The 17,245-nt window shown below is 42.7% G+C and overlaps 1 protein-coding gene across 2 annotated transcripts in view; it reads right to left on the reverse strand.

Moving 5' to 3' along the window:
- Nucleotides 1-11,757: 11,757 nt before the first annotated feature.
- Nucleotides 11,758-17,245, reverse strand: part of TM7SF3 (transmembrane 7 superfamily member 3) — a 358,501-nt gene continuing 353,013 nt past the window's right edge. Inside the window, exon 12 of one of the 2 annotated variants that reach the window (XM_069628089.1) lies at nt 11,758-14,447. In XM_069628089.1, coding sequence (XP_069484190.1) covers nt 14,182-14,447 — 266 coding nt within the window. In that variant the 3' untranslated portion in view covers nt 11,758-14,181. The remainder of the gene's footprint in view (nt 14,448-17,245) is intronic. The other variant, XM_069628090.1, reaches the window with a different exon arrangement.

Here is a 17,245-nt window from a genome sequence, read left to right on the forward strand (position 1 = left end):
TCTTTTGATCTCGACAAATCCTTGGGGTTTCCCGTGGGTGTCGGCGAATCCTTTGACTGACGCTCCTGAGCATCTGGCAAAACAATTCTCGCAATGCTTTCGATAACATCCTCCGCAGAAGGGAGACACATAGCCTGCGCCTGCAGTTGTGTAGTCTTCGGCAGAACCAGGGCCTTGTTGGTGGACCCCTTCTTATGATGCGTCTCGACAGTTCTTGGAATATTGGGGGTAGCGCCCTTCAATTCAGAGTGCCCAGTCGCTAGGCACATCTGCAGTTGCGGGGAGGGCTGCCGATCCGAACGGTCGGCGGGCACGGCCGAAACTTCCGGTGTGCCCGTTGGTGTTGTGGCCCACTTCAACTTTGTTGAAGACTGGCCGGGGGTTGTGTGTTTAGTGAGTTGAGAGTGTTTGTCTTTGTCGCCGGGGTGTACAGTCCCCATAGCAGTGCCTAAGCTGTGCCTGGCGGGGCCAGGGACAGACGATGTGGAGCGAGAGTGCTCTGCTGAAAGGTCAACAACCTCAGAGTCAGAGGCTTGCTAGTCACTGATGCCCTCGTCGCAATCGGCAGTTGCGGCAGCGGGAGAACTTGACCCGGCCTTTGACATCCCATAGGCCGCCCACCGCTTGACACGGTGCTCCTCCAATGTCTTCGGACGTAGGAGCTTGCAAGCCGCACAACCTTTTTCGTCGTGATCAAGGGGCAAGCAATGGTTACAACGTAGATGCTCATCTCTCCAAGGAAATTTGCCTCTGCGAACGGGGCAAAACCTAAAGGGAGTCCTCTCCATAAAAAGTGACGATGACCGGAGAGTAAATAGGGAGGAAAGGGAAAGGCATTCTCAGACTTTACAGAAATGTCCAACCGACTCCCCTCACCCTACTGTGCAGGCCGGCAAGAAGGCCGACCCATGTGGTCGGCAATTCGATTGGATCACTGTCCGTCGAAGGTCCGTAGAGGCTTCAGCGATCAGGAACAGCCGTCAATAGGAAGGACGGTTAGGGTGATCTTGAATAACAATATAATATATTCGACCAAAGGTCGATGGAACAATTAGCAATGTCACTGGACGAGCTCTGCATAAGGCGACCAGTATGCTGGGTGGGAAAAAACAATCCGAGGGACCTCGACGCGTGAGGGATTTTGGGTACACTACAAGTCACGTTAGGGATAGTGTTAGACATGCCCATGTCGACATCCCCTTTCAATTCTCGAAAGACAAGATACAATACTCTGCGGTGACCACTGGATGTCCGACTATATGCACAGCATGTGAATCTAAGCAGATTAACAAGCATCAGAATTAAACTGCAGTTGCACTCTCTATTTTACCTGATATCCACACTGTTCAGACGTAGATGAAGCATGCATCGGGCAGTACTTCTAGTTTATAGATGCCATTATTTGCTCTGAGCAAGATAGTTCGATTCTTTTTCACAAGATGATACTGATTTCCGCTCAGTTATGGTGTAATTGAAATGTGCATCGGACAGAGTACTTCTGATGTGTTGGTGCCGGTGTCCGCTCAAGTTACGAGCTCGATCGTTTCACTGTATTTTCATGGGATGATGCTAGTTCTCCTGCAGCGAGGAGCCTAATGCAGAATCTCGCGCTGCTCGCATCAGCAGTGAAACAATCGAGCTCATAACTGGAGCGGACACCGGCACCAACACATCAGAAGTACTCTGTCCACTGCACATTTTAATTACGCCATAACAGAGCGGAAATCAGTATCATCTTGTGAAAAAGAATGGAACCATCTTGCTCAGAACTAGAGCGAATAATGTCATCTATAAACTAGAAGTACTCTGTCCAACGCATACTTCATCTATGTCTGAACAGAGTGGATATCAGGTAAAATAGAGTGCAACCACAGTTTAACATATGCACCGTGAGACCCTGCCTACAGCGTATATATAGAGTGGAATACAAATGGAAATGGTACACACCTAGACTTGGGAGTGTGGGGGGGTCCATGATAAATGTCCTTGTACAAACTACAGTAATTAATATTATGTGTATAAGCACACGTAAAGTAATACATGCCCGACCCATTCTGGCTCATGTGAAGTCACTATTGACCTTTTCATTTTTGTCCCATAGAGTACGCTGTGGCATATCTGATGGGCAAATTGATTAAGTGTCATAAATTTAAGAAAAACCGGTCCAGACGAAGATGTATGAAAAACAGATGTCATTGAAACCAGTCAACCCCTCGAACCAAAGGGGGCACAGAGAAAAATCAATGAAAATACAGACTACTGCCCATTATCTAGGATATCTAGTCTTGTTCTGTATTTACTGTATCTCTTTTAAATGATTTTGAGAACGTGTACGAGTGAGAAGAACCATTAGAATAGATCTGTATAATATTGAAGTAGAGAGACAACCTGCACTAGCCTTTCACTCTTCACTGTGTTTTTATAAAAGATATCGACTTGATCAAGAATACTTCACAGAGGGCGAATATATTGTTCTGTAGAAACACAGTCCCACGTGAACTGCCTGATCACCTGATGAATACGGTATGGGATAAATTATCCTAAACCGTTTAAGAATTTCTAGTTGTGACCAACTCATTGTAGTATTAGGGTCAGCTTCCCCCTTACCTATGCCTCTTAGATAGGCGTTGCAACAGCGCTACCTAGGGCAATTTAACATCACTCAGGGAGAGGGTGTTCTTCCAGCTAGGGTGAGTGTTAGGGAACACAATAATAGCATGTCCCACATCCCACCTAAAACAGTTGCAGTTGCTTTGGATGCACAAAAAACGTTTGATATGGAGTCCTGGTCATTCCTGTTCGAGGTGCTATGCAAGTACAATCATGGGGAGCACCTTATCAGCTATATCAAACTGTTGTAGTCGGCCCCAACTGTCACTGTATGGGTCAAAGCGATACACTCTAAGCCATTTGCGCTGGGTAGGGGGCATGCGCCAAGGCTGCCCGCCATCACCTATACTTTTCACCCTGGCAATCAAGCTGATGGCAGACTTGATCTGATACCGCCATGGGATACTGGGGGATGGAATAGCGGGCCAGCCGAGATCATTTTGCTGTACGCCTATGATGCGTTATTGTATGTTAGAGGCCCAAATACTATTTTAAATCCCATTATGCAGGATATCCATCGGATTGGCAAGTATTCAGGATTCACCATGAATTGTGGGAAGTCTGAGGCATTCCCCTTAACAGACAACACGCCAAACCCCCAGGGAGTGTTCTCTCTGCACTGGTCACCTGATAGGCTCAAATACTTGGGTGTCAGTCTCCAGAGACAGAGGGATATTGCTAGCTGACCACTTCTCATCCCATGCTATGTATGCTCATACGAAAATTGAACTTTGGTTCACATTGCTTATGTCCCTGGCAAGGCAGTTAGCATAGATTAACATGGTGCAGATGCCCAAACTGTTGTACATGTTCGTCAAAGTGCCATTGTGGCTGGGGAAACAGTACTTTAGACAGTGACATCTCCAGCTTTGTGTGGCGGCCAGGAAGAAATGGGAGGACATGGCGAAAGCCTGCAAGGTGGACGGTGGGGGGTTTACTAACCTGTACATGGAAATATACTGGCTGGCTGCTCAGGCACAGTTTGGCAATTGGACCAGAATGGGTATTCAAGCAAAGGGGGGGGGATTGGTTTCCAGAGGGCCAATTTTTGACACCTCACACCTGGCGGGCTGAGCATAATGGTACACCCACAGAGTTGCTTCAGTACTATTAACTGAGGGATGCCATGCAGAAAAAATTGGAAAGTTCCCGATTGAAACTCCAGAGAATGCCCTGGTCGTCCTTATATCAAACTCTTATGGTTGTTGCAGGTTGTTAGCCACTGTGTACAAATGAATTATGGACGGGCCCGCTAATAGGGGGTAAGACTCAAGGGAATTGGGCAGGAGATTGATATAACTGATGGGTAGTGGAATGTGTGTGTTCACCAAGAATGTATCAATGAATTTGAGATTCAAGCTAATTCAACATAAAATCTGCATTATACCCCACACAAGTTGGGAAAACTGTATGCTGAACATGATGGATGCTGCCCTAGGTGTGGGGGTGTAGATGCTGGGTATGTGCACATGTTGTGGTCTTGCTCTAGCTGCAACAATTCTAGGAAGAAGTCTACGATGCCTCTGCTGTAATTGAGAAACTACTGGAACTGTCAACTATATGCAACAGCCTCTTTCTAAATCTACCTGCCTCTACTCTATTCAACGAATCCAGAACAGGACTGTGAGACTTGTCCTTGGCCTCAAGCCCTGGGATTGTATCTCTCCAGCTCTGAAATCTCTCCATTGGCTCCCAATGGATGCAAGGATTAAATTCAAAACCCTCTGCATGGTCCACAAGGCTTTCTGTGGCCTAGGTCAAAAATACCTTCAGCTATCCCTCCACAAATGCCTCACCTCTCGAGCTTTTCGCTCCTCTACCTCTAACTCCCTAAGGGTCAGTCGTTTTACAAAGAAACAAGCTGGGGGTAGATCTCCGTCTTCGGCTGGGTCCTCCCTCTGGAACAGCCTCCCTGCCACTCTAAAACTTGAGAACCATCTCCGGTTCTGTAAGCACCTCAAGACCTTCCTTTTTGCTTCTGCCTTCGCTCCCCCCTCTCCCCTGCTGATATGCTACCTCTTGGCACCGTGCACCCTGCCACCCTCTGTCCCCTGGGCCTAGTTATCTGCTCACCCTGTGTACTGCCTCCTGGCCACCCCTTGCACTGGGAACTTTATCTGTACCCATACAGTCCCACCTACCCCCATTTTCTTCTTTTCTGCACTTATCAGACTTACCCAGTCTGCTGCCGTAAACACAGCACTTGCTGGCTGCACTACCACTGTTTGTTGCCTCTATTTTTATTTATTATTTATATGTTCTCCTCAGCACTTTCCACTCTCCCCCTTCCATGCACTTTTTCCCCTTTTCCCATGCACTTGGGCGTTCTCAATGTCACGGTGCCTAATAAGATCGTTGTTTTTCCCTTGCCTTGTCGCGCTCTGAAAAACTTGTGTATGAGCGCGATACAAATAAATCATCATATCATGGGGCTGCTATTCGGGGTGTGGTGCGAGCTCAGAGCGGCGCTTACAGTCCTTTTTGAATATTGGATGCATGGTACCCAAGCGTTGTATTTTACGCAAAATTGAAAGACTTTGCATTCTCCGAATGTGAGGGACTGGCTGAGGGAATTAATACCGGTCAATGAATGAAGACCCATAACTATGCAACTGATCTCGTCCCGACCAAAAGACATTTGAAGGGAGTTTTGGACTTTCCTTGTTAAAGACCAGGATAACTTGTGATAAACTCTGTACCTGGATTATATGGTTACTATTGCAATGATTGTACAGGTGGTAGTTAATGAGTGAGATGTTTCGGATTGTGCTAGCCAAACCTAAATCAAGTTATTCAAAAAATATGTTCCATTCTTTTCTCCATACTAGCGTTTTCTCGGTCAAGTTGAAGAACTATGAATCATACGTCGGCACCATAAACTGTTCTGCAAGGCTCTATCCACTCCATGTCCAGCCACTTCATGGTCTACTAGCTCGGGAAGTAGTACCTTTTCACAACTACGTTGGCAACACCGAATCCTACTGAAAATGGCTTTCAATCTTGGAGGGCCTTGGATGAGAGATCTGCCAGAGCCAAATGAAAACTGATTATCTTCTCCTTCGTGCATATTATGTAAAGACCAAAATGTTAAATCCCCAGCCATATATTTTAATCTCACAAAGATAGTTTTTATTTATTGGTTATTTGCAATGCGCACTATATAGAGCAGAATTGTGTTTCAAGGTGCATCAAGACAGTGGTGGAAAGGAAGAGGGGGGATAAAACAGTAACAATACACTCTTAAAAGGTCTCGAAACATTTGGAACGTGCAAGTGATATTGCATGAAGGCAGGGAAGAGGGGGAAGTGTGTTATGTCTGGTCCTGGTTCCTGTATGCATGCTCTGGTGAGTGCTGATGTCAGTGTGGAATCAGCGTGGATGCCTGAATGCCCGAGTGGGGTGGGGTGTTTTTTTTATTTATTTTTTTATTGAATATAGTTGAAATTACATCAACTTTTTCAATTTATACAGAATCGAAAAGTTCATAAACATAAAATCCACATAAGAAAAAACCATGTAAATTCACAGAATACTGTAAAACCATCATTCCAAGTTCAAGTCCTGTAAAAAATTAATCGTTGCAATTCTTATACTCATACATTTAGTGGCTGCCAAGGCGACCCATCTATTTCTCGGATCAAGTTGTGCAAAATATGCAAAGTGATTAACAAAGTGCAATCTTCTTAAAGTGCTAAGTGCTGGACAGTCCAATATTAGGTGTTGAAGAGTTTCTACAATCAGTACATTTTTACAAAACCTACACCAGTTGAGGTCAGAAGAGATTTGTTTTCTTCTTGTTTTAACCTCACGGGTGGGCCAGAATGGCAGTTCTTAAGGCAGCAGATGGTGCCAAGCATAGATAAGAGGCAATGTTTTTAAAACGCTTGGGACCAAAGATTGTAGAATCAAAGTCTTTATAAGTTAGACACCGAGTTCTGGTATCAATCCAGTCCTTCATATACACCTTCTTTGCTTGCTCCGGATGAACCGTAAGAAGATCAAGTGATATGTCCGCATGCACCATGATTGTTAATATTTTCGTAGACCAATATTTTGGAAAAACTTCTGTAGAGTTAAGCAAGTAACTTGAGATGGTTGATAATGTAGAATTATCATGTGTGGATAATAAGCATTTGCGAAATAAGGCACATAGGCGCCAGTTATATAATGCAGTTAAAGAAATTAGTCCCAATGCATATTGTATTAACACACCAGGAATACATTGTGGTAGATTTTAAGATTGCACGCCAAAACTTGGCTTCTAGTAAATTGAGAAACCCTGGGGGGAAATTTAGTGTTTCCAAACCATAAAGAATGGTTGCTACAACATTCTGGTCCCAATAAGTGATGGCAGCTTTGATGGAGAATTTGCCATATTTAGAAACAATTACTCGTGTCTGACAGATTGCTGTGGTTAACTTCTGCTTAATATTATTTAGATGTGAGTCTAACATTGGACAACCCTCAAAGATAAGGCCCAAATAGACGTAATTTGGTACCATCTTTAGGGGTGTCCTCTCAATCTGCCAATTTAACAAGTGTTTGCGTAAACCTTTAGCAACATACGAGATAATTTGTGTTTTACCCGTGTTTACTACCAATTCATTTTCTTTGAAGTAAGAACATACTGCTGACAAGAGATTGCGTAAACCACTGGGAGTTTTTGATACTAAAACAAGATCGTCCACATACCATAAGGCACAAATTTTTACATCATTCAATTTAGGAGCATCAGCGATTACTTTGCTAAAAATGCAACGTACATCATTAATGAAAAAATTGAACAAGGCAGATGCTAAAATGCACCCCTGTTTCAGCCCTCTAAACGTTGGAATTGGGGTTGATAGAAGACCCTCAGAGTTTAGTCTTACATAGACCTTGGTTTGTGAATGGAGGGTAAAAATGTCAATAAGAGTGGATGAGCAGTCCGCTTTGATTAACTTGTCTATAAGTTTTGGCCTTGAGACTGAATCAAAGGCGGAGTGAAGATCCACGAACGCAAAGTATCTGGCTTGTTTCTTATGAATTGCTTGTTGTTTTATGGCATTTAAAGCAATTAGATTGACGCCAGTACCTAAACCTGCCACAAATCCAGTTTGTGCTGGGTCTCGTTGATTTACTTTATTTGACCAAGCATTAAAATCTCCTAGCACCAGCCTGGAGAAAATTTTGCCTGGCACGTCTAGTAACGTTATTGGACGATAATTTTTGGGATTCATTCGATCACCTTTTTTATAGGTCGGAATGATCACAGAAGAACGCCATGATTGCGGGATATTTTTAGTTTGTAATATGTGATGAAGTGTTGTTCAAGATTAGTGCCCATTTTATTATGTTTTGTTTGAGCATTACATTGGTAAGCCCATCCAAGCCTGCCGCTCTAGACGATGAAGAAGCTTTAATAAAGGCTTGAATAGTAAATCTTGTACAATGCAAGGTCCAACTATTTACAGAGTTGCTATTGTAATTATAGTAGTTCATCATGGGATCGTCGTATAGGGTTGAAAAATGTGTAACCCACACCGATTCAGGTACGCTATTGAGCTGCACATGACCTTGGGATGAGGTGTTACATTTATTCAACAGCTCCCAGACCAAGGCAGAATTTTTACTACGGCAAGCTGACAAGAAGTATTCGCCATCTATTTGGTACATGGTAGCTCTCCTCGCTCAAACCCAATTCCGATATCTCGAGGAGCTAATTTTAACTGCTTTAATTCGATCAATCATGGGCAATTTCTGATAGTTTCTGATCTCTCTTCTGTAAACTTTCTTTCTTTCACAGAGAGCTAGATCAAACCCATGAACATGTCTTTTAACTGGTTTACTGTAAAAAGGATAAAGATTCGCGAAGGTGCTTAAGACATCTATATAGGAACCAGCCTTATGTAAACTTTGATTGTTTAGAATAGCATCATTCAGAGCTAGTAATTTATTGACAGACCATTTGAAACTGTTTCTGCCATTATTGACAGATACAGTCTGTTTATAGTAAAGTGCAATTTTCAAGTGATCGCCAATTTCAACCGCCCAGAATAAGGCTAAAAGGTGGTGATCACTAGATGTCTGTTTAATTATAACAAATGTGCTGGTAATCATGAAGATGGTATTAGATAAGAAAATATAATCAATGGTAGATTTTGAGGTGCCTCTTTCCCAGGTGTTCATAGGGGGAATGTCACCTATGATCGCACCATTTACCATCTTTAAACCATGATCTTCCATAAAGAGGTCCATCTTGCACCCTCACGATTCTTGTTCCTTTTGTTCGAATGAAAGCAAGAGAGGTTCAAATCACCCATTAACAATATTCCAGAGACATTATTTTGGGCAGAGATATGTTCGAAAATAAGGGAAAGAGCATCATAAAAGCTGTTATCAGTAATGCCCACTGGATTTCTGTAAAGATTAATAAGTGCATATGTCTTGAGATCTTAACCAGTTGCATGAATTTGTTTGGGACTTGCCAGGGGGAGATTTTCAGACCCCTACTCGCTTTCACTGCTACTAACAGACCAGCTGTGGGTCTACCTTTACCACCATGGACTGCTGGCAGTAAACTAATCTCCTGATCATCCCATATAGGGGATTTATTAACCACGTTTCTTGTAAAGCTACGATGTCATAACTATTCAACCCGTTGGCTAAACTCCACTGCAGATGAGAGTAACCTCTAGTGTTCCAACTAGCAAGTGAAAGATTATTGGTGGGGATAGTTGCTCGTGGTTATGAACGGGTATTAGATACAACACTGGGGTCTAATGGTGATTGATTAGTACATAAATTGCAGGCACATGAAGGTTCAGAAGTAGTGCCAACAATAGATTTATTACCATCAATCTCCTCAGATTGCTGTCGTGCTGGATCTTGAGCTAACAAAAAGCTAAGATTAAACAAATCCATTCTGGCGTTCCATAATGTATTACGAACAATACCAGACTTTATCCAGAGTCTAACGATGGAAAGATTCTTATCACAGAGAAACTCAACTTGATCCACATCTGATGAAGAAATGGCTTCCAATCCCTCTATATATCCAAATATATTGAAGACACTAGCACGACATAAATCGTACTTTGGGAAGGACCCATCGCGACATTTCAGAATTAAAGTATGAAACTGTTTAAGTTTCTTTGAAAATGCAACACTATCGTCATTTATATAGTGTTTACTACCACCATTACGTAAATCAGTGTTACTCCTATTTTTTTCTTTAGGCAGATCTTGAGGGCGATGACTATTAAAAAAAGGTGGAATGGTTTTTGTACAGTTGTCTGGTCTGCTTTTGAGGGATAGGACTTCATTTTGCGAATTGTTATTGAGATTATGTATATATAAGGGGAATGATCAAGGGCATGTGGAGCTTTAGGTAACACCTCTGAGATTCTATTGAGTAAATAAGAGTCCACCGCAGTTTTTAATGCACTGAAACGATCTTCAACTCTCACCATAGGAGCGACAGGAGGAGGTAACTTGCCCGCACCTGTAGAGATGACACCATATTGAGCAGATAATGTCGTTTGTACAACCGGACAAGATTGTTTTTTTTGTATATTATCAGGCTTGGGGTGTAGTTTGAGTTCTGACCCAGGCAGTTGATGTAGCCTGGGTGGTGGGAGCCAGTACACTCTCCATAACATCTCCTTTAATTACCGGATGTGGTGCTGATTAGCAATAAACTGATTAACTATTCTACAGAGCAAGTGTATCCTTTTAACTTACTTTGCAAAAAAAGTGCATAAGGGTGGTAGAAGGAAAGAAAACAAAACCCTCGGACTAGGTGGTGAGACGACTTGGAACGTGCAAGTGCCGTCAACAAATCCAGGGAAAGGAGAGGAGGGGCGAGCGCAGGAAGAGGTGGAGAGGGAAGGGACAAACTGCAATAAGATTTTCCACACCAACAACATGAAGACCTCAGTGCTGCAAGCTTGCTATTTTTAGCAAAGTGTCAGTGTTCCCCATTCTCATTTTTGGATTAAACAAACAAGAATGATGCCGAGGATTGGGATGCATTTCTATATGGCTGCATGAACATTTGTTTTACATTTTTAATCCTCCGAGATTAAATCTCCATTTTCCATAATCCGTTTTTTGAATAGTTTTTTAAACTAGCAGAGATCTGTGTTTCAAGTTTAATCCCCAGGCATTATGCTGAACCCAGATGGTCAATGTAATCTCAAGCCAATACCATATCGGATGCTCCTTGAGCAGTAATTGGTGTAAACCAAACTCCTGCAACATGCTCTTTTGGGACACATGTAAACGCAAATGTCAACATCTGCAAGCACTTCTCAATACCATGGGCAGCATGGTGACCAACCCACCCAGCGTGGTCACACCTTGCTGGTTCTACTAAGACTTCATTGGCTCCCAGTTCATGCTAGTGTTCATTTCAAGGCCCTTACGTAGATGCATCAAATACTATGGGTGGTCACACGCCAGCTGGTCAAAAAGAAGTTCTCATTGCACACACTCAGCAAATGTGCTCCCTGCTCTTCCCCCATTTAAAAGTTCATGTGTCATTCATTCCAGGAGGCGGGGCTCTTGAACTCCATGCCCACTTAGATTCATAGAATTGACAAACTATTGTTTATTAAAGTCATTTAAAAAAGAAACTCATTTAAATTATCTTCCTTTTGGTCTGGCACTCTCCCCACCTCCTTATTGTCACCTGAAGCGCTAGGGTATCCAGGAGGTGTTTGGCGCATTACAAATGCTTGTTCAAACGCTATATGACCCAGAGACAGAACAAAGCAAACGTCAAAAGACCACAGAGGACCCCGTAAATGCTGAACAATGGAACCGATTTTCAATAAGGCAACCTGTGCTTCCACAGAACCATAAATACAAATCGAGAAAAGAAAGCGATTGGTCAGTTCTTGGTTGTGGACCAACCAGTGACTAAAGTAAGGAAAGTTTCAGTCCATGGTGGGGCACAAGAAAAGCGTTTCAAGCACGTATGCACAGTTTGCTTACCTCATTAGTCATACCAGTGCCTATTAATGCCATGGCAGTGCCTACAAAACAGGGCACATTCTTTTTTTTAAATAGCGTTTTAGGAACATTCTTCACCGAGTGCTCGACAACTACGAAGCTTTCAAAGCGTAAAGAGCCAGAACAGTGAACATGAACAAACTAAAGTCAAAGTTTGTGTGGTCAAACTCACATTTTTAATATAAAAATGAAATTTAGCATACAAAAAATGTTTGTATAGAGTTTGACTTTTTGGGGTCTCCAACTTACATCCAATGGCAATTTATCAACATGAGACAGGAAATGCAAGTTCAATGTGAAAAAAGTGGTTTAGACAACAATGCATACACCCATATCATACGTAAACGCAAACTGGAGGATACGTCAAAGCTACAAACAAAACTCATTTCTATAGCAATGATATCAAGGGAAAAAGAAATGTGCAAGAACATCCACATTCGGACGCACTGAGTGGCGGCGCCATTTTGACGATTTGCTTTACCATGATTCTTTGTAAATTCCTCATACCCATTTTTGATGAATGAGCAAAACTGAGACATTGAACCAAGCGTAAATGTCCAATAAACTAAAATTGCAGGTTCCGAGGATTGCTTACAATATGCTTGTGGGTAGCGGGGCACCCCCAATGCCCGTCAGTACAGGGACATGTTATTCTGTGTTACTGGAAATGACCAATGTATCAAATCGGAAAGTCAACACAAGAAAGTCTTTCATGACTGGAATAATTAGGTTTTACACTACTTTGTTGCTGTGAAGTATGTCCGTTTTTGGCACCTTTATCTATGCAGATTTTTTGTTCTTGAATTGTTCTTTAAATATTTAGATGGGACGGGATAGTGAATTTTCACTTGTATAATAACCAGGTGTTCCTGCGGACAGATAGAAGTTGCTTTAGAAATACAAAATCGGGCTGGACTACTGGACAAGACAATCGGATACTAAAGCAGGCCAAGATCGGCAAAATATAAATGCAATGGCTTTTTGTTCACGCGATTTTAGCTATTTAAAAATACGACAAACGTGAATTTTGTAAGCAAAGGTTTGGCATTGACCCCCCATTTCTGCATAATTGCGTCATCTGTTTTGCCACTTTTATATGATAAAAAATGCAAGCAGTCAGAAATTACATCAGGTTAAGGTGCATCACTAAACCGCAAGACATTATCAGCAGCACGTAAGCATGTTTCTGGAATGTTATGCATCACCTGAGAACAGCTATGATGTAAATGTGGGTCTAGTAAGGGGAACATACTATGGAGGACACTTAAAGCCACACTCTTGAATCCAAGGGCCATGCTTCCATAGACCATCTGAAACACATTACTAATGCACCTTGAGTTTCAAATATGTTCTCAATTATTTTTAACCATACTCGATTATCTGTTTGAATCCTTCAAAAACTGTATGTGTGGGGGGGAGGGGCAAAATATTTTTGTACAAAGAACATGCAGTTTTCCACCAGTCCTGTCCTAAAACGGTGCTAAAACGTCTGCACTGGAACTATTTGCCAATGGAAAGGAATTATTCTTGAGATACTATTTGGTGGAAAAGTGCTACACATCAAGGCTAAACAATAAGAAAACGTCTTAGGCGTTCAGCCTCCATCTCTTCTCTGTGCCTCAGAAAAGGTGTAAACTAGGAAATAAGTGTGTGCAACATGAGCAGACCCAAATGTCAATTAGTGCAAATATTAAACCGGCCAAAAATACAAGTCATCTAGTTGTAAATGTATTCGCTTAGTGTATTTTTAACACTGGTCTAGTAGAGCATGATCATTCCAAGTGATCGATCAACCTTTTAACTTTTGAAGAAAGTTACAGGAATTAAATGACAGTAGCAGGAAAACATGCAACTTAAAGTGGCAAGATTTTCTACAAATTGTGGCAGTCCAATCCCTCCCCACCTCATTGCACCAGCAGCCCAGCAAACGTAGACACCCCCCAGTGCAGTGACAAGATTGGTCCCCAATATGTAGAGGTAAGGTTTTGCAAGTGGTGACCTATGTCTACATTGAAGGAGTAGGTCCCAGATGCAATTCCATGCAAGCCAGACTCGAACACCGGAGTCTAGACTAGAACACAGTTTTGCTCACGTCTATGCACAAAATGTAGGGGAAGCAAGTAGCAGGAGCACACTTTCAAATGTTGCTCTTATGATTAAAGTCACATATTCTGCCCTGCTTGCTCACAGAAATACATTTCATTAGGTTACTTTCAGAAAACCTTCACTCAACTTTAACGAATCTGGTGAACCGCTTGAGAGGTTAGTGCATGTAGGGTAAGAAAGGAAGCATAAGGAGAAGGTTTTCAAATCACAACTTATCAAATATTGCAAAAATCCCTGAGGGCATGTCTGACAGGTTAACATGATTCTTCAGACGCAAGTGATTTAAAAATCTCTTCACACCAACCTTAACCATTTCACAAATTGTTTGCCATCTCACTTAGAGAACATATAACAGATCTCGAGGGCCACTATAACTTGGTCTGTCAAAGTTCAAAACCGAAATTTGAAGGGCCCTTGTGAAAAGTCAGCCAACATATCCTGGGAATACTCATTTTTTTTTTAAAAAAGTGTTCAGTTAAACAGTAGTGGTGTTCTCTCCCCAGTTGGCTGTCGTCTTTGGAACATATCCAAGAACTGCGTGAGGTAGCCGTGCAGCCTCTCTTTCAGCGGTGGGACGTGGTGACTGGGATCCAAGATGTTAGTTTTCCTGCGCTCTCGGTCCCGCTTCCACACCTGGTACGGGTTTGGGGGGAAAGGATGCTTGTTCTTCTCTCGGTGATGCTGAAAAATCGCCCCGCTGACAATCAATATCATCCACAGAGCAATAATGATGAAATCTAGGGTAGAAGACAGGTGGAGCAAAACATTAGTTCTGGGAATCAGACCTGAATTATTTAATTACCATCTTCTACGAGTTTGATCAAGCAAAATTAGTCAACGCAAATGGATTTCAGATAAACCGGTTTGAAAATGTTTTCTAGTTTACATCATAGCAAACAGGGTTTTCACACAGCTTTATACATAAATAAAAATGTGAATCTGCCTGCAACTAATTCAAGTAATAGGTAAGTAAAAGATGATAGCTATGTTTAAAAAACATGTACTTAATACCCAGCCCCTTTTTTTCAAGAGCCCAATACCAAGTGAACACCTCACATTACTACATAAAAGGAAATATTTAAAACCACATTTTTGCAACTTTTGTCCCGTTGAGGCAGCACTCTACTCCCTCCATGGACAGATCGCCCTTCGCACACTGAAGGAGATCTTCCTCTTCCATGAATGCAACCATAATGGGTCGACTTATAGCATATATGGATGATATTGGTGATGAGGACAAGAGATCTGAAGTGTACATTAAATCCTGAACAGCCTCAATTAGAATGGACAGTATCATTTTTCTCTACCACCAATTAAACTCCCTTTTCCCGAAGTTCTGGAGAATTTATTTTCCAAAACCCCATCGTAAGTTTGCCCACCAATGCTGTGTTAAGAGTGGGCTCTTCACAGTGCAGGTAATTAATAGATAGACGTTTGCTTCCAAGTAGGAGTGGGTGATGGATGATCAGATTAGTATTTGTATACTAGTAACAGAACATTATGTCTTTGTTAGGAAAGATTTTCTTTATGGAGGGAAATGTGCAAAGATTCCTTTCGGACCGCCCCTCCAACCCCCAGCCTTTTTGCTACTTTTGCACCCTGTTCTGACTTTTGGGAGGTCAGTAAAGTCATCTGCTTTACTTCACTCACCTGCTTTGCTCATTCTTGTGGGTACACCGACTAGTCCTTAAAACTGTGTTGAGATACCTGGTCTTAGAATTCTTGTATTCTAACCTTTGTACTTCACCTTATAGTGAAGTGCAGTTAGGATGCTTTGTATCCTTAGAACGTTTTACCAGTTGGCCTTTTGGCTACTTTGACAATGTGCCCAAGGCAACCTATTGGCAGCTGTGAGAATTCTACAATTTTGTGATATTTTTCCTCTGGCATTTTTGCATTTACAGCGTGTTGCTTGTAAAGGTGGCCAGCCCCCTAAAATGGCATGCCACAAGATTTTCGTGTGTTCTTTGGTCTTCCTGCCTTCTCAGGCTTAGAGAGAGTGTGGGAGAGAATATAGGTAAAGCTGCTGCTTTGGCACGCAAGTGGCCATTGTGTGTGCCAGGAGGTAGCTGAGTGTTTGGTCCCAGTTCACATACATCCTCTGGTGTCCAAAGGTCTGTTGCTGGACATATGTGATGACCCGTGGTTGTCCATGATTGGACAACCCTGAGCTGTTTGAATGTTCCAGATCCTTCCCATTTGCGGGCTGGGTTAGCCCCCAGCCTGAATCTTGGATATAAGGAAGGCTTCTGCTACTATTAGATAAATCATCGTTGGAACCAAGCCTTCTACGAAGTGCAGCCCACTGATGACCAGAGGACGACTCCTGCAGCTCGCCAGCATTCATCCTGGTGAAGCCCTGCTCTTCTGCCTGATCTCACAAACCTTGGCAGGTGCTTCGACCCTTGGACTGGTTGAAACAACCTGTCTCAACCCTTACTAATGGATCCATGCCTTGGGAGCCTTCCAAGGTGTCCCTGGACCACCCAGTGGACTTACTGGTTCTGTTTTGGGCTACCGCACTGCAGCTTTCACTGTTCCAAGCAGAGCCTTGGAGCTCACAGGATCTTCAGCTTAGGCCACAAGACACCTGACCTCACAATTTCAGCCTTCTCGTGACGAGGCCAGCTGGGTTTGGGTGCCTCTGGTCATTGCTGGAAGATCTCCTGCTGCCGACTGACATGGTGACCCACCCTGCAACCATTCTTCCGTAATCCAATGAGGTGTACTGAAGGGTCTGCATCTTTGTCATTTGGGGGACTTCATCAAGAAGGTGCCATGAACAGTCTGCTGAGAAACACACCATCTCCCAACGTGAAAAGTGACATCTGCCGTCCCACCTGAACCATGGACAAATGTTTGTATGCCCAGAAATTCTGGAAGACCTGCAGTAGTGTCAACTAGAAAAATGGGAGTCAGATGGTGTGTGTGTGTGTGTGTGTGGGGGCGCGGGGGGAGTTGAGGGGTAATGGAATTGAACATAACTTTCTTGCCCCACCCATCTTAAAGCCCTTGTCCCTAAACTCCCTCTGACCAGAGCCTTCATTGTTGCACCTGGGTCAGGACCAGTATGAAGACTTACCTTTGTAACAGGATAAAGTGTGGTACTTACCTCCTTTGTAGTAAATACATATATCACATTAAGGTCACCTCAGCCCACTGCATCAGTTCTGTAATGGCTTCCACTCAGAAACCATATTGGAATTTGTGAGCTTTTGGCCAGAAGGCTCCATACATCTTAGGTCTGGACTTCATAAGACGGAGGGAACTGGGTTGTGATTACTCCAACTGTTTTACTTCCATTGAATTACTTCTCTATTCAGTACTAATAGGTGGTTATCTCTAAAGGGGAATGTGTATGCATGTGATACGGTTTTGGATTAGAATTCTTTTTACTGGATATAGTGTTATGCTTGGTGTGTTTAGAAAGACCCAATGAATAATTGTATATACTCCCTGACTAACTTGAATTATTGGTGTTCTGTGTGTACTCATTGTAGCCCTAAATCCACTCGCTTTTCTTGAGACTAAGCCT

Source organism: Ambystoma mexicanum, chromosome 12 (assembly GCF_040938575.1).
Source record: "Ambystoma mexicanum isolate Mex_15411 chromosome 12, UKY_AmexF1_1, whole genome shotgun sequence".
NCBI lineage: Eukaryota > Metazoa > Chordata > Amphibia > Caudata > Ambystomatidae > Ambystoma > Ambystoma mexicanum.